Genomic DNA, 19,047 nt, shown 5'->3' on the forward strand with positions numbered 1-19,047 from the left:
AACTGCACATCAACATAGTCACTGTTGTACTGATCAGGGATACAGACCTAGTCACTGTATGTAAACTGCACATCAACATGGGGGGGATACAGATCTAGTCACTGTATGTAAACTGGACATCAACATAGGGGAACAGAGACCTACTCACTGTATGCAAACTGGACATCAACATGGCGGAATACAGACCTGGTCACTGTATGCAAACTGGACGTCAACATGGGCGGATACAGACCTAGTCACCGTATGCAAACTGGACATCAACATGGGGCAATACAGACCTAGTCACTGTATGCAAACTGGACATCAACATATGGTGGGGGAGGGGGGGGGGATACAGACCTAGTCACTGTATGTAAACTGGACATCAACATGGGGGAATACAGTCAGTCACTGCATGAAAACTGACCACAGGAAGACACTGCCGAACAAGCCTGCAGCGTCCTGCAGCACAAAACCCTGATGTTCCTCAAGTACTAACAAAAATGATTATGTGTGTATACATGCTGTGTGTGTGCAGTTTCATTCTTGTTTTTAAATAGGCAGAAATCATGAGTGAACCATTAATTCTTCCCCTTTTTTGGTCTTCAGTCATTTTTATGCCTGAAAAAAAAAAGGTGTTAGAATTTACAGTACGTGCATACAAATAAAATATTTTTAAAATACAAACCAACAGGCTGGAAAAACACATGAAAACCGTATTCCCCACAACAAAGTGAACAAAACAATTGAAAACAACTACAAGGAAATACAAACAAAATAAATGTCTTTTTTTTAAACAAAAGCTCAGTGAAATGATTCTATTCACATTCATAAATTAGTAGAAATCTGAAATAGATCCAAGAGTCATATACATGTAATCGGTCATCTTGGACGGACAAACCAAATAGGATACAAACTCATCAGGGAGTTCTTACCAGCTCGCTCACACATTGTTTTTAGTTACAATCTTGAGGTGGTGTGTAAAATAATTATGAAGAATATTGGAACAGAAATCCATGCATGTTTCACAAGAAAGAAACATTTGTTTGCAATTGTATATATGTGTGTGTGTGTGTGTGTGTGTGTGTGTATATATATATATATATATATATATATACCTAGTGATGCGTTCATAACACCAATTTGTGTAACTTGTGTGTAAGGTTGTGGCCATGTGTATGTGCATGTGTGTGAATAAGTATTGGAAAAAAACAACAAAAAAAACAAAAAAAACATACCATTCTTTCTCCAGCTCACATGATGATCACAGGTAAAAATACAGTAAAAGCAAGTTGAATTCAAAACAGAGAAACATTCATGTCAACCACAACAAATCTGATACCTGGAGCCTGATAGTTTGCCAGTGGCTAACAAGAACATGTTCACACACATACACGCACACACAAACTCACACATACAAACATGCGAAGCAGATCTAAACTTTTAGCCCATGACTGTGCCTAACTCCTCTCTCATTCCACTAACATCTGTATACACCAGATTGTCTCTGCTTTGTTCAATCACAGCAGTCACTTGCAGTATTACACGATTTAGCATGTACATGCTCACTGAAAAAATGTGCACAAACACATAAATTCCTACAGGGCATCAAAACTGCCACTTCCATTTCACCTGTGGTGACTTTTTTTCTTTTCACATGTCTGAAGAAGAAAATCATAACTGCACATCTTTGCAAATATGTCATGTACAATGCTTTACATAACCTGTCATGGATGTGTATCATGTAGCAATAGAATTTTTCCACCAAAGTCCATTCAAAGAGTACATTTAAGACTGAAACAGCATGCCACCCACAGTATGGACCGGAAAATATGTTGAACAGAAAGGCGGGTACTGAGACTGAGAAGATGATAGAGGCATTCTGCCAACGATTCCTTGTCCCGACAGATCTCCAGTGTTGGTCCAAGGACAATGTTCAAAGACAATGATACTAGACTCCATCCTTTCAGTGTCATGGGAACTCCTCCCTACATCAGAATGTGACAAAACATGCAGAGATTGCTTTCCTAGTCTTGCTCCCAAAAGGCAAGTGATGGATGTTCTGGGATATCCAACATTCATGAGCTACAACTCCCATGTTCTCTCAAGCATGAGAGCGGACTTTTTATGTTTATGACCATTCTTACCACACCATGTAGACAACCATACTCAGTTTTCCAGGGTGAGCATGCTATGGGTAAGTTCATTTCCGTAACCCACCAAACAGTGACATGGATTACAGGATCTTCAGTGTGTGTTTGATCTTACACATGTACATACACACAATAGGGTTCGGGCATTAGTAGCAGGTCTGCACATCTGTTGACCTGGAACATGAGAAAAATCTCCTCCTGACATTTAACCCACTAGGCACCATGACCAGAATTTGAACCCAGCACCTCAGATTCAAAGTCCAATGCTTTAACCGCTGTTGCGCCCATCACACAGGGGCCAATCACCCTGCTCCAGCCAATTAATGCTGCCCAGCACTTCCATTTCTTCAGCAGGAATGGTTAACCGCGCAACAATGAATTCCTCAGACAAGGTTAATGTCCATGAGAAATTTGTGACCGGTTAGAGCCAGGCAATCAAGAATAGTGTCCCTTTTCATAATTGTTCACACATGACGAAAAGTAACACACACACATATATATATATATATATGCTCTTTTTTTTAAAGCTTTATCATCTAAGACTGGATTCCCATTATGGAAATACATGAGCAGTGGCACAAAGATCAATGCCTTAAAATGAAAGCACAGAAATGAAAAGAATACCCATTCAACTAAGGTATGCATGGTTTTCTGATGGATTATAACGACAAGGCATGTAAGCTGGTCACATAATACTGAAAAGTAACACCAGAAATATCCTGTCCTGCCAATAACCACAAAAATTTCAAACTTTGACAAACACGAAGAAAAGTTTCTTAATTTTCAGTTGAGCTACAACAGAGAGGCAATTGTTTCAGTTTGAGCAATTTGATGTTTTTAAAGACATGAAAGGTGATCACCATGAAACTGGGCCACAAAGTTAAAAACTTGCAAATCACCAAGTAATTGGGTTGTGAAATTGTCAACAACAAATTTGCAAACCATCATGTTATAAGTCGAAGTTCTCCAAAACTAGCAAATCACCATGTAATCCTGTCTGGATGTTAAAAAAATGTAAAAAGCACCATGTTATCTGGTCAAGAAGTTGCTAAAAAAAAAAAATTAAAAAAACCCAACTTGCAAAGTACAATGAAATTGTGTCATAATATTGTTGACAACCTGCAAACCCACCCTACACCGAAACAATGCATGCATTCTCCAATTACATCACTCTCAGACATGAAAGACACCTTCAGACAACTTACACTATCTCTCTTCCTAAAGTTACATTCACTGGGAGAACAGGGAAGTGAGGTGTAAAAAGGAGGGTGCCATATATCACATACAATTATGACATAGTGACTCACATGAGTGATTTAACGGGTGTCAAACTCATATCGCATGAAAGAAAACATAATGGAGAGAAAGACACTATCAGACAAACCTGCACTTTCTCCGTAGCTGAAGTTCAGTTCACTGGGAGAATAAGAAATAAAGGTGGAAAAGGAGGGTGCCGTATATCACATACAATTATGTGTAGTGACTCACGTGAGTGATTTAACTGGTCTCAAAACTTACATAGCATGAAACACAACAAATGATGGTGAAAACACAGAAAATTATATGAATTCTAATCTGCTATGATGCATTGTCATTCAGAAACAAGATAATTATATCCTCATGTACATCTATACTCTTTGTCATGCACACACACACACACACACACACACACACACTACAAGTTCTATATGCACTTCAATAAATCAAATAATAAAACTAAAAAAAAAAAAAAATTAAAAAAAAAAATTAAAGAAGAAAAATAACACAAAGAGTACAGCAACTGATCTGACAATAGATAAGCCTTTCAGTAAATTTGCTGAACACAGAAAAACAAGAAAACTTAGATCTGAAATAATACATGTACATTTCACTCACATCAAACTGAAGACACCAGGTAACTAACATAATCATCCCTCGTTTCTTAAAGCTTCTCCACTCGGTCACCATAAAACATCTGCAGCATATTCAAACCCCAGGGCAACAATCAGCTTATGATAAAAGCATCAGCAATGATGAACTGACAGCCATCAACGCAACATTTGACAATAAACACATGACAAAAAAGATTATGCTGCAGCAGATGAATTTCACATATTCAGCAGATACCGTAACTTAAAAAAAAAACAAAAAAAAAAAACAAACGAATATACAGTGGTTGAATTTGACAAGCATTTGACTTAGAAGCTTTAGCACCAATATGAAACAATACAAAATCATGTTTCCATGTACAATTTAAATAACATACATGCAGGCACATACATAACTTAGACACACATATGTACACAAACACACACGTTTCAGATTTGTTTTCTGAAACCGACATGAACGCTCACTTTTTGCGAGTAAAATCGGCCTGAAAACATTTTTATGTGTGAATTCACCTTGTTACAAACTATTCAAATAAATGGTATTTTGTGTGTATGGTTATGTACTGTATACTATGTCCAGCAAAAGATCATGAACATGGCCTGAATAATTGTTGGAGGTCCTTGGTCCCACACCACTTCCCTTTTAGTCAAAGTCTATGTCCTACACTCCCCTTTCCTCCCTTTAGTTAAGAATCCTATCGTCATCATTTCTCTCTGCTGAAAGGGGAATCTTCAAACTGACAAAATCCCATTCTTATCCTCTTTTGTTTTAAAAATTCTAGGTCTCTTTACAAAGAATATTCCCCTTTTGTTTTAAACTGTCCAACCTACCCCATCCCAACCCTGCCTGATCCCCTTTATATACTTTTATATAGTTAAAACTTTCTTTTTTTAAGCATGCCATCATCCTTTCCCTTCTCCCTTAGCTAAAAAGAATCCATATCCTATTTTCTTCTATCTTTGATCATTGAGAATCTAGATCTGAATTCTCTTGCTGCGTATAGATCTCATTCCTTTCACTCTTTGGAAAAGGAAACCTACATCCTGATTGCCCCCCTTTTCTCTCAGCTGTAGAAATTAAATCCCACCACCTTTCCTTTTTTAAGTAGATGTGTTTTATCACAAGAGCTAAGACTCGGGGGAAGATTTCATGTGCCTCTAAAAAAAAAAAAAAAAAAAAGGAATGATCTGGGTCCATCCAATGTATGTAATGAATTGCAAGCACAGGGAAAAAAAAGTCTTTCATAAGCTGCCGTAACAGAAATAAGGGTTGATTTGTGTGTGTGTGTGTGTGTGTGTGTGTGTGTGCATGCGTGCTTGCATACATGAGAGTGTGTATGCTTTTTAATGCAGCATTGAGAGAGACAGACACCGTTGCCTCCATTTTTCTTCTCATCATTTTTCTTGTTTTCCTTTCACTCTCTCAATCTTTAAATTCATGTACATGCTAAGTAGGTTTTCTTTTCTTTTCTTTCTTTTCTTTTAACTGAGTGTGTGCTTTTCATATTTATTTGGTCTGTTTATTTACAATGTGAGGCAGGTTCTTTAAGAGCAGCAGACATGCAGAATTTAACCAAATATCTTGCCCTCAATCTCCATGTCTGTACACAAACCGTTTTACCATTACTTGGCACTCGGTTTTCTCTGACAACCATGGACGTCAAAACCTGCAACCATCATGGTGTTCCCCCGTAAAAATCAATTAACTGACCCAAAGGCAATTGTGGCGATTATGGTCTTGGCAGATAGTGTAACGACAGCTCGCACAGCACATGTTCATTAGATCTTCGAGTCCCTGTTGTAGGGTGTACACTAGCAAGTGCCTCCTTCAAAAACATCACAAGATAAAGCATTTCTAATACTCTGTTGAGACTACACATGGCTGTTAAGTGGTTTCCAATGTCATTTTTCAGTCACGATATTACTTGCATACCTTGCATAGATCTTGTTTTATCACAAGTGGCTGTTATCAGCTTTTAACTGATTTGGTAAGGAATCTTGCCACCATTTGCATTTCTTCTGGCATGCTTTATCACTTCTGTAATTATATCTCCTTTCACATTCAAGTAAACCTTTTTTTTTCATCATAATAAAAGGAATTATGCATCATCAACATATTCGCTATCAGCCTTTTTTTTCTAACCATTGACAGAATTTGTCTTTGTCCTCATTAACTTCATCTTGAACAAATACGCTTATACTCACAAACTTTTAAGCCAGGTTTTGCCTTTGCAGACTGATCATGCATCACATTTTAATCTTAACATACATTTTTTTTTTCTCACTCACAGGTTTTGCATAGATCTTGTCATTGAAAGGTTTTGTAACTGTGACTCTTAGAACTTGTCCACACTCTTTGACTTTGTCTAGATCACTCGTAGATCTTGTTGTCGATGATGTTGGAGGATGTCACTCCAGATACCATGTAGCCTTCGTCCTCCAGCTTCCTTCGTTTGAAAAACCCACACTGGAACACACCACGCTCATGTGTCAGGAGATACTTGTATCATCCACAGAATAATTCAGATCCTACAGAAATAATGCTCTACAACTTTAATCCCTTCATTACCGAGGGGGGTGGGGGGGGGGGGGGGGAGTTGAAAGTGGTGTCTCAAGTCATGAAACAATATCCAAAACAATAAGTCTAAAACTGCGAAAATGGTCTGGATATATGCCACTCTATATAAATTGTGTGAATTTTCAGCCTTCCAGAGTTATTTTCCCTTTTCTGGTGACATCATTAGTGACATCACTATGCACTTTCGTGATACATTCTATGGCACTCAAGTGTTAATAATTCATAAATAACAGAAGCAATACTCTACAGCTTTTAGAAATACCTATTTTGCTTATCTTAATTTTTGGAAAGCCTTGAATCTAATTCAAAAGAGGAAGAGAAAGCAAGCTATTAAGATACAAATAAAAAAATTTAAAAATGCATGGGATGAATCAAAGGATGTACTGTCATAACAAAATGTGATCTGCTGTGGGGTGTATATAAAGGACTGTTAGCGAATAAAGCATTCTCTCAAGAATGACAGTTCAGCATCTTTACTCTGCCAGCATGTCTTCCATAGCCAACCAGTCATACAGTGTAGCTTCATAAACAAAGAACAGTTCACTTCAAATTTAACATTCAGAACAGCAGATAAAAATCGCAAACCACACACGTCTTCGACAGACCTTCCACAGATGTTTGTACTTACCCACCACAGGAGGAGGACAAGCAGCAACAGGACCAAAATACCCGCTGTAATCGCTAAGGCAATGATCCAGATCTCCACTTTTCTTTTGCCTGGCTTTAAACGGTCTGTGTTCACTGTGGTGATGATCTACACACATACCATCAATGACGGGTTGTCAGCAGGTACAGAAATAAGGCTGGTGATTGGTTAATTCATTTATTGTCCCATTCAGACAGAATTGGTGATTTTAGACTCTAAATCAATCAAATTTTCCATACAGTAGAAACATAGACAGCAATAAAATAAAACTGTTAAAAAGGGGGGAAATTTCAAGTACAGAATTTCCAGAAGGTGATGATACTATCTATACCATAAGAGCCACAGCAATTTCAAGCACAGAATTTCCAGAAGGTGAGGATACTATCTATACTGTAAGAGCCACAGCATCCTCACAGGGGGCCTTAACTTCTACTGGATAACACACAATTGCCAACAATATCTTTTTATCTGATCATTTTCCCTAAAGGTGTGTCCACCAACCAAGCAGAACGGAACAGGAGGGGGAAACGGGAGAAGTGACAAGTGACAATTAACAAAAAAAGGAAAACAAACAAAAAAAAACAAAAACATATCAGACTGCTTTTACCAACAAAGTCTCCAACTAAGACTTTTAGAATGTTGAATTATCTCTCTTGATGCTCTTGCATAGGATGAAAATAAAGCATGGCTCTATAGTTTAACTATGTTGTATGCTTTGATGAAAAAAAAAAGTTGAAAAAAATCACATTTGGTGATGGGGATAAAAACACTTTAAATAAACCCCAAGAAGCACAGTATGTAGCAGTCATTCTACATGAGAGATCCCCCATAGAAGAAGAATGGATACTATCAGAGCACTGTATCTCTGGGTGCTTTACAAAACACATGATATACATAACATTACATCAGTTTTACAGATACACTCTAAAACGTACCTAGCGAACTACACACACACAAACACAAACTCAGCGCATACATTCATATAAACATGCATTCAAATATAGACAGACATACATACCCACCCCTCTCTCTCTCTCTCTCTCATTCTTTCACACTCTCTCTCTCTCTCTCTCCCTCACACACACACACACACACACACACACACACACACACACACACACACAATATGTTCCTAAATCTGCCATGTGTACACCTACCGACTTGCGGGCCACAGCAAATCGAGTCACGTTGACTGTAGCCAGCTTATATGGTAATGATGTTATTCGTGCTGATGCACTGGATCGGATATGGTATACCTGGGCATCATCTCTCCGCTGAAAGCAGCATAAACGGTGATCATATCAAATGCCTTGAGACATTATTAGGGAGGAAGGTAGGGACACGTTTACAAATGGAAATAATGCCTGGAGTCAGAAAACATGGGAATTAGAATGCTATCCATGTCTGCTGAATATAATAAAATCAAGATCTATGTAGCTTGCTGTTCACATATGCGTCTGCTTGCCCACCCCCTACCCCCCATCCCCCATTCCCCCCCCCCACACACACACAGACACAGACACACACATGCGTCTGCTTGCCCACCCCCTACCCCCCATCCCCCATTCCCCCCACACACACAGACACAGACACAGACACACACATGCGTCTGCTTGCCCACCCCCTACCCCCATCCCCCATTCCCCCCACACACACAGACAGACACAGACAAACACACACACACGCTTGCCCACACAACCCCCCCTCCCCCTCATCCTCCCCAACACACACACACACACATTGACACTATTCTTTTCTTTTATATATAACTGAAAAATCTAAGATTTCTAGCAAGTCTTCTACAGTTTACAAACAACCTACATACATCTGATATGACAATTTTGCTGTTTGTTTTTTTATTCTAAGATATTCAGGATCATGTAATGCAAAATCTAATACAGTATCACAGATAGATTTTTTCTTGATTTTTTTTTTCTTCAAAAGCATTAAAAGAAAACTGTAAGCAAATAACCAAAAACTAAAGAAAGGACAACAATCATGATACAATATATAGTACCTTTCTCCACTGATATTCCATCCACTGAAGGCATTCAAAGAACAATACATATACATGTATCAATGCAAAGCATATGAAATATAATATGGCATCTCTAATTAACAAGTTACAAAAGCATCAAAAGAATAGATAATGGTCTTGTCAATACTACACGAGTGATTTCACCACATGTGTGGGAGAGAGACAGATCAAGAGAGAAAGCAAGTGAGAGAAACAGAAAAAAGTGTATATGCACGTGTTCACATGCATGCGTTTATGTCTGTGTGTGTGTGTTTGCATGTTATGTAAGCATGTGCATGTGCATGTGCGTGTGTATGTGTGTGTGCGTGTGTGAGTGCGTGTGCGTGTGCGTGTGTGTGTGTGTGCACTCGACGAGTGCATGTGTGTTAAATTTGTGTCGACACTCGAGAGATTCAAAAATGAAATCCTGACTGCATCCCAAGAAAAACTAAGCAATCACATTACTCCAGACCAAGCATGGTGAAGGCTAAAACAAGATTCAGTCAGATAAATAATAATTAAAAAAAAAAAAAAAAAAGGGTTTCTGAATGGACTGCTGTCAAATTTGGTGTGCATGTTGTAAACTGATTACAAAAACATGTGCAGAGAGTCAATAAAACCAATTTAGCTAGTCTCCACTTCCACAAAACAACAACAATCAAACAAACAAAAACAGAACTAAAAGCAGGGTTCAAAATATGAATCCCTCATTCTGTTGACTGTGAGTACACACTCAACGCAATGAAGGAATGGAACTTTTTTTTTCAATTAATTGTGTGTTTACACTGGTACTTACTTTAATTATTATTTATTTATTTATTTATGTACGCTTATAGTTGACTTCATCAAGTTTTTGCGCCTTATACATATTAGTAGTAGAAGTAGTAGTTCTTTTTTTATGTGTTTATCTATTATTTATTCACCTTTTTTTTCTCAAGGCCTGACAAAGCGCGTTGGGTTATGCTGCTGGTCAGGCATCTGCTTGACAGATGTGGTGTAGCGTATATGGATTTGTCTGAACGCAGTGACGCCTCCTTGAGCTAGTGAAACTGAAACTAAAACTGGTACTTACTCGAACAAAACTCCTGACATTGAGTTTTGATTTGATCAGAATGATGAAGTTGCCATTAGCTTCCAGGTAGCCCACAAGGCACTGAATCACAGTGCAGCGCCTTTTGCTGCAAGCCTGCAACACAGAAAACACGTCTGTCTCAGCACACCCCACATTCACAGTCAGCCTGACTACAAGACCCCACCAAAAAGCTGTGCACAGCCCACACCAGACTGATCATATGGACATCCCCGCCGCCGCCCCCCCCCCCGCCCCCCCCACACACACGTTTAACCCCCTAACCACTGAACCTTGATGAAATGAGATCAGTGTCATGAGTTTCAAGTGCAGTGACTACATTTTGTATACTTAGTAATGATTAACTGATTTTCGATTTTCGTGAACAAAAGCCAAATGCATTCCCAGGAGAAGTATGAAATATTAGAAAAACAAGAGAGGCAAGGCCTTCAAGACTCACTTGTGATGCACTTTAAAAAAAATCCAAGCTTTTTATGTATTGAGTATAATTTCAAAATGTAATGTTTAAGATGAGAAAGATCAGTTTAAAGCAAATTAAGTCCCCTAGCATTAATTACAGAGTAATTTCCCTTCTTTACTATCTGCACCAAAACGTTTGCAAAATAAATAAAACTTCCATGCTTAGCAAAACAAGTTCCTGTTTGAACAGAAAATGATAATAATGACTGCTCTTGTTGTTGGGTCAGAATATCAGATCAAAGTGCCAAGTTCAGAGAATACAAAAAATATAAATATAACAGTAAATGCAGTTTGCATATAATTAGGCTTCTTTTTTATTTTTTTGTGCCCATCCCAGAGGTGCAATATTGTTTTAAACAAGATGACTGGAAAGAACTGAATTTTTCCTATCTTTATGCCAAATTTGGTGTCAACTGACAAAGTATTTGCAGAGAAAATGTCAATGTTAAAGTTTACCACGGACACACACACACACACACACACACACACACACACACACACACACACACACACACACAGCCAGACAACCGAACACCGGGTTAAAACAGACTCACTTTGTTTACACAAGTGAGTACAAAAATGCTGACCAACATCCTTATCTGTAAGCTCTTTTTTTTTCATCACAGTGAGATGGCAGCCCTCACTGATTAGCACAATCAGCAGTAACAGTCAAGGGGTTAAAAGAAACTGAGCTGGTAAGATTGTGCAGTGGGTAAGGAGGCCGAGATCGTTTCACATCTCTAATGCTCGCAGTCTTTGCCAGTGCCTGCCAGAACCTTTCTTTCTGGTCTCACGCATCGAATTAGTAAATGATGAGATCTGTTCAGTGTCAGTTTCAAAGAAGTGTTGAAATGTGCGGATAGATTCATCTACACTGGACCGAATCGACTTTGAAAATTAAAAAATGGCTGACCTACACATCAAACAAACACTGGCCAGACCTTAAGAGCATACCTTAGATTTGTACAATACATCCACACAAAATGAAATAAACAATACATCAGAGGCTACATCTCCACCCCACCCCCACCCCCCTTCTCTCTCTCTCATTTAACAACACTTCAGTGTTTGTGCATTCTCAGGTGAAAAATTCTTTCCACCTCAAGCAACATCAGAAGAAAAGAAAAGAGAATAGGAACAGAACTCACTCACTAGCTCACTCATTCACACGCACAACGAACATTGAAGCTGCACTTACCAACCAACACCACACTGTCCACTCACTCATTCACACGCACAACGAACAATGAAGCTGCACTTACCAACCAACACCACACTGTCCACTCACTCATTCACGCGCACAACGAACATTGAAGCTGCACTTACCAACCAACACCACACTGTCCACTTCCTCATTCACACGCACAACGAACATTGAAGCTGCACTTACCAACCAACACCACACTGTCCACTCACTCACTCACACGCACAACGAACATTGAAGCTGCACTTACCAACCAACACCACACTGTCCACTCCCTCATTCATACATACAACGAACATTGAAGCTGCACTTACAAAAACCACACTGTCCACTCACTCACACGCTCAACGCACATTGAAGCTGCACTTACCAACACCACACTGTCCACTCACTCATTCATACACACAACGAACATTGAAGCTGCACTTACCAACACCACACTGTCTACTCACTCACACGCTCAACGCACATTGAAGCTGCACTTACCAACACCACACTGTCTACTCACTCATTCATACACACAACGAACATTGAAGCTGCACTTACCAACACCACACTGTCTACTCACTCACACGCTCAACGCACATTGAAGCTGCACTTACCAACACCACACTGTCTACTCACTCACACGCTCAACGCACATTGAATCTGCACTTACCAACACCACACTGTTCACTCACTCACACGCTCAACGAACATTGAAGCTGCACTTACCAACACCACACTGTCCACTCACTCATTCACACGCACAACGAACATTGAAGCTGCACTTACCAACCAACACCACACTGTCCACTCATTCACACGCACAACGAACATTGAATCTGCACTTACCAACACCACACTGTCCACTCACTCACTCACACACACAACGAACATTGAAGCTGCACTTACCAACCAACACCACACTGTCCACTCCCTCATTCATACACACAACGAACATTGAAGCTGTACTTACCAACACCACACTGTCCACTCCCTCATTCATACACACAACGAACATTGAAGCTGCACTTACCAACACCACACTGTCTACTCACTCATTCACACGCACAACGAACATTGAAGCTGCACTTACCAACACCACACTGTCTACTCACTCATTCACACGCACAACGAACATTGAAGCTGCACTTACCAACACCACACTGTCCACTCACTCATTCACACGCACAACGAACATTGAAGCTGCACTTACCAACACCACACTGTCTACTCACTCACTCACTCACACGCACAACGAACATTGAATCTGCACTTACCAACACCACACTGTCCACTCATTCACACTCACAGCGAACATTGAAGCTGCACTTACCACCACCACACTGTCCACTCCCTCATTCACACGCACAAGGCACATTGAAGCTGCACTTACCACCACCACACTGTCCACTCCCTCATTCACACGCACAACGCACATTGAAGCTGTACTTACCAACACCACACTGTCCACTCACTCACTCACACGCACAACGAACATTGAAGCTGCACTTACCAACACCACACTGTCCACTCACTCATTCACACGCACAACGAACATTGAAGCTGCACTTACCAACACCACACTGTCTACTCACTCACTCACACGCACAACGAACATTGAAGCTGCACTTACCAACACCACACTGTCCACTCACTCACACGCTCAACGAACATTGAAGCTGCACTTACCAACACCACACTGTCCACTCATTCATACACACAACGCACATTGAAGCTGCACTTACCAACACCACACTGTCCACTCACTCACACACGCTCAACGAACATTGAAGCTGCACTTACCAACACCACACTGTCTACTCACTCATTCACACGCACAACGGACATTGAAGCTGCACTTACCAACACCACACTGTCCCCCCGCTCTTCATCTTCAAATTCATCCTGGTCACTGGGTAAAACCACATGAATGTTGCCGGGCCGTGCGTAGCCGTATTTCTGTTTTAACACAACAAAACACGACAGCATTGATTTAAAACGAATTCAAACATATGTCTGTATAATTGTGTACCATAGTTATATCCTGTAGTGTTTCTTTTTTTTAAAATCATCTGACATATACTTTGTATCACAGAAAAAAACAACAACTGTGGTTTAATCACACGTAGCATGTCAGACAAATGTTCAGGAGTGGATGCATGCATGTGTGCTTGCGTGATTGCGTGCATAAATATGTGTGTGTGTGCGCGTGTGCGTGTGTGCGTGTGCGTGTGCGTGTGTGTGGGTGGGTGGGAGGTATGGTGTTGAGTGGTGTGGTGTTGAGTGGTGTGGTGTGGTGTGGTGTGGTGTGGTGTGTGTGTGTGTGGGGGGGGTGTTGAGTGGTGTGGTGTGGTGTAGTAAGTGTGTGTGTGTGTTGTGTGTGAGTGAGTGAGTGAGTGAGTGAGTGAGTGAGTGAGTGTGTGTGTGTGTGTGTGTGTGTGTGTGAGAGAGAGAGAGAGTCTGTCTGTGGGTGTGTCTGTGTAGTGTGTCTGTGTAGTGTGTCGTGAGTGTGCATGCCTGCATGCCTGCAAATATGTGTAGAACAGAAAGGAAATCAGCAGAGTCACACCACTCACTGTAGCATTTTCCGGAGTGATGATGAGGATGTTGCAGCTGCCGGTACCGTTCAGCTGCAGCTTGTCAGTGATCTGCAGCACAGGGTTGCCGAAGTGGTCGTGGCTGGGCCACAGGATCTGCAGCTGGATGGACTTGGTGGCACTGGGGCCCAGGTTCCGCAACTGTGGCAAAAAAAAAAACCCACAGTGTTCACCTCCACCAGTGCTGTTGGTCAAGCCTTGTCTTGGTGATGGTGGTGGTGTTCTTGGTACAGCAGAAATTTGGGACGTTGTGTTTTCTACATTTCGATTAAGACTGATGTTGATGGGGGAAGACAAGGATGCTGCTGTGGAGAAGGAAGGAAGGAAGGAATTTTGCTTTATGTCCCGTCACATATCGGTGACTGAAGACATTTTTTTAAAGTATTTATGAATACATTTTGAGTATTATCGGTTAGAAGGGGTGGGAGATGTGAATGAATGGAAGATCGAATACGTATGTTAAAGATCCTGTAATCCATGTCAGCTTTCAGTGGCTTATGGAAACAAGAACATACCCAGCATGCACACCCCTGAAAACGGAGTATGGCTGCCTACATGGCGGGGTAAAAACGGTCATACACGTAAAAGCCCACTCATGTACATAGGAGTGAACTTGGGAGTTGCAGCCCATGAACAAAGAAGAGGAAGAAGAATATATCTATATGCATATATATATATATATATATATATATATATATATATATATATATATATATATATATACTTGTAATTTTGGTAATATACAGTTTTTGCATGCTATATTCCAACTGACAGTGATAAATGTGATATGTTTTATTTTATTCATTATCTTTTTTTTTAAATGAGACCACAATGCAATTTATCATGTGAGATAATAAAGTACACCTTACTTGACTAGACTTAACACTTAACACGACTTCATGGTTTGAAATAGTTACATTAACCAAGTAACATCTTATGTTCCCTTCAAAAGGGTTTCCACAAAGTCTTGTCTAATCTTGTCTGCTCCTCTCTGGTCTGGTCAAGGTCTAAGTCTTTGCTCTGTCCTGTCCTGTCCTGTCCTGTCCTTTCCTTTTCTTGTCCTTATCCTTCCTTGTCCCGTCTTGCCTTGCCTTGTCTAGCACCTTACCTGGTACAGGTGTTCCACTCTGTAAGAGTTGTCATTGCGCTGGACGACTTCAGTGGTATTCAGGTTCACCTGCTCTGGGTCCGACCGCCTGAAGAGAATATGGCAGCGTGCAATGTGAAAGTGTATGCGGCATTTCCGTTCACAACATTCATGTAAAAAAAAGGTGGGTTTTTTAAACATCTATTTATTAATTTTCTTAGTTCAAAATGGAATAAAACATGAAGATTCACATGTTTACAATCCAAATCAGCACCACGTATGTCAAAATGAAAAGCTATAGCACAAAATTCAATTCAGTTCAATTCAGAATACTTTATTGTCTGGTTCAGCTAAAACAGAAAATTCATTTTCGACTCACTCAAAATGGAACAAATCATGAAGAAACATGTTTATACATGTTATCAGTGCTTACGTTATATCAATGCAAATCCAGAAACGGAAAGCAAAACACCAAAGCAAAAAGCAAACCAACGAACCCATAAATGGTGATGTCCGCTGAGGCAGTCACAGGAATCTCCACCTCCGCCTCATTGTTTGCCGTGTCTTTGTGAAGTTCATCATTGGAGCTGCAATACGGATGTGAAAAAAAAAAATCAAAGTTAAAAGTTTCAGTTTCAAGGTGGTGTCAAAATGTGGGGACTTCTCCACTCAAACTACATCACATCTACTTTAAGGGGGAGGGGGGGGGGGGCGGGGAATCCAAAAACAGTAAAGAAAAAAATGACACACACTGGAGAGAAAAAAAGAGAAAAAAAGGGAGGAGGGGAGGAGTGAGACAGAGAGAAAGAGGGAGGAGAGAGAGAGAGAGCACAGAGAGAGAGAAGGGAGAGAGAGATCTCACGCCAGTTAGTTTTCAAACTCAATGAATTTCATTATATGCCATGAGCCAATACAACCAAAGTTTCCAGCCTCAAGTCAGATTAATGAAGGATAATCAATCAAATAAGGAAACATTAATTTCTGAAAAAAAGCATGCACAAAAAAAATATATATATATACAACTTACCTGTTGACTTTTAGATAGAACTTTAAAGCATCTGTTGTTTCATTGGTATCCTGGGCTGACACTCGGAGAGTAAAACTGGACTGAAAACCATAAAAACACAAAACTACTATACAAATGGTTAAACGTTGTATTTCAAAATCAGTTAAAAATGGGGATATTGACTTTTTTGTTTTACTTTTTCATGTCATAATCAAATAAGCATCAATGTGTGAGTGAAACAATGCACATTTTGTGTATCAGTGTCATTGGTAATGTGCAATGTGCAAGCATGTGAAAGAGAGAGAGAGAGAGAGAGAGAGAGAGTGAGTGTGTGTGTGTGTGTGTGTGTGTGTGTGTGTGTGTGTGTGTGTGTGTGTGTGTGTGTGTGTGTGTGTGTGTGTGTGTGTGTGTGTGTGTGTGTGCGAGAGACAGAGACAGAGAAAGTGAGAAAGAGAGAGAATACCAATGTCTGTTTACTTACCTTTTCTCCAGCTGGAAGCGGGTTGCCCAGTTTACACACCACAGTGCTGTTCTGTGTCTTACAGTCCACGTGAACCACCTGGTGTCACACACACACACACACACACACACACACACACACACACACACACACACACACACACACGCACGCACACACACACACACACGCACGCACGCACGCACGCACACACACACACACACACACACACACACACACACACACACAAACTGGAGATACATTTACAATGCCCATCTAATATCACTTACCAGCAAAAAGACAAACTAACAAAAGAAACATCTACAATACAGTTCAATCAGAACAATGGGCGACGAGTAGCCTACAATTAAAAACACGCTTTAAAAAAAAAATCGCAGTTAACACAAAGCCCAGTGCATGTGTGACAAATCAAGAGTCACCACATCAGCAATAAGTGCTGTTCAAAATTCATTGGCAACAGCCCAAATTTGACACGGAGAAAACCCAAGGATCATTTTTCTTTTTGTCCATGAGAGAAACCATGGCGTAATACACTGTACAGCTTCAAGGACCAAGGACCAAGGACCCAACACCCATGTACAGGCCTCACGATGGTGTGTTCCTCAAAGACCCAGGCGTCCACATCAGCTGTTTGGAGTGTCATGCATGCCGTGGACCTATCCAGCTTGGCAGAACAAGCTCACCACCGTAGCACATATGCAGCACAGGACAGACTACTGCCGAGGCATGAGGAAATTTTGTCATGCACAAGGTTCGACCCTACCCCATTTATACTTAATTGATCTATTCATTTCAAGTATTCATATTTGATTTATATTTAATCGATCTATTCGTTTCAAGTATTCATATTTGATTCCATCCTCTTTCCACCCCTGAAAATGGAGTACGGCTGCCTGTATGGCAGGATTAAAAACAGTCATACACATAAAAGCCCACTCGTGTACGTGCAGGTGAACCTGGGAGTTGCAGCCCATGAACAAAGAAGAAAATGAAGAATACCCGATTTCCCCAAACACACCATTCAATCGCCCCCCCCCCCCCCCACCCCCACCCTCCCTCCTCCCCTCCTATCTATATAATAACGACCAAATGTAAAAATGAATACCGTAACAAAGTGTTCACAATCACCAGTATATGTGATGGCACATTAAACAAAAAATTCCTCCACGATCCCAATTCTCCTGTGAAGCCTACCCATACGTGCCCCACATGTGGGGCCCTTTCGGGGTTGGCCTCATCAGCCACCTCCAGACACACAGTCATGGATCCACTTCTTACGAAGCCGTGGATGTTTTCAATACAAAAGGACAAGCAACAACACTGGACCCGACACCCGTGTATCACAGCATAATGAAGACTTGGGTTTCCTTGTTACTCACAGAAGTCACAGCAGCCCTGTTTCGGAAGATGACTCCCGGGGGCAGACTGACAAAGAGCTTGGTGTTGAAGGCGTCTTCCTTGCGGTTCTCCACAATCACCATGATCTCCAGGTCTGTGCCGCTGCCGATGATGTGGGCCGCTGTGATTCTGTGTGGGGACAGGAGGAGAAATTAAAGGAGTTTGTGGGTTTTGTTGTTGTTGTTGTTTTTACAGCAAGAGGGCGATTCTGTAGATATATACATGTGTGTGTGTGTGTGTGTGTGTGTGTGTGTGTGTGTGTGTGTGTGTGTGTGTGTGTGTGTGTGTGTGTGTGTGTGTGTGTGTGTGGACTATACAAGCGTACTTGGGGTAGGGGGATGAGGTGGGAGAATTTGAATGGGCGTCTGTGTGCATGCATGGATGTATGTAGGGAGTGGGTGGGGGGTACACGTATTTGAGCATGTGTGTGCGTTAAAACATTTTTTGAGATATTGATATTAATGAAATTTGGTTAATTGATTTGTTAAATATGTTCTTTTTA

General features: G+C 40.7%; 1 protein-coding gene across 2 annotated transcripts in view; it reads right to left on the reverse strand.

Moving 5' to 3' along the window:
• Positions 1-19,047, reverse strand: part of LOC143293676 (integrin alpha-8-like) — a 255,395-nt gene that overhangs the window by 1,907 nt on the left and 234,441 nt on the right. For both annotated transcript variants that reach the window (XM_076604833.1, XM_076604832.1), the window contains exons 22-32: positions 18,527-18,674; positions 17,151-17,228; positions 16,691-16,770; positions 16,161-16,250; positions 15,685-15,772; positions 14,556-14,717; positions 13,843-13,938; positions 10,314-10,427; positions 8,382-8,498; positions 7,207-7,332; positions 48-6,467 (exon numbers count right to left, since the gene is read on the reverse strand). In XM_076604833.1, coding sequence (XP_076460948.1) covers positions 6,372-6,467; positions 7,207-7,332; positions 8,382-8,498; positions 10,314-10,427; positions 13,843-13,938; positions 14,556-14,717; positions 15,685-15,772; positions 16,161-16,250; positions 16,691-16,770; positions 17,151-17,228; positions 18,527-18,674 — 1,195 coding nt within the window. In that variant the 3' untranslated portion in view covers positions 48-6,371. The remainder of the gene's footprint in view (positions 1-47; positions 6,468-7,206; positions 7,333-8,381; positions 8,499-10,313; positions 10,428-13,842; positions 13,939-14,555; positions 14,718-15,684; positions 15,773-16,160; positions 16,251-16,690; positions 16,771-17,150; positions 17,229-18,526; positions 18,675-19,047) is intronic.

The sequence above is a fragment of the Babylonia areolata genome, chromosome 19 (assembly GCF_041734735.1).
Source record: "Babylonia areolata isolate BAREFJ2019XMU chromosome 19, ASM4173473v1, whole genome shotgun sequence".
Classification (NCBI taxonomy): Eukaryota; Metazoa; Mollusca; class Gastropoda; order Neogastropoda; family Buccinidae; genus Babylonia; species Babylonia areolata.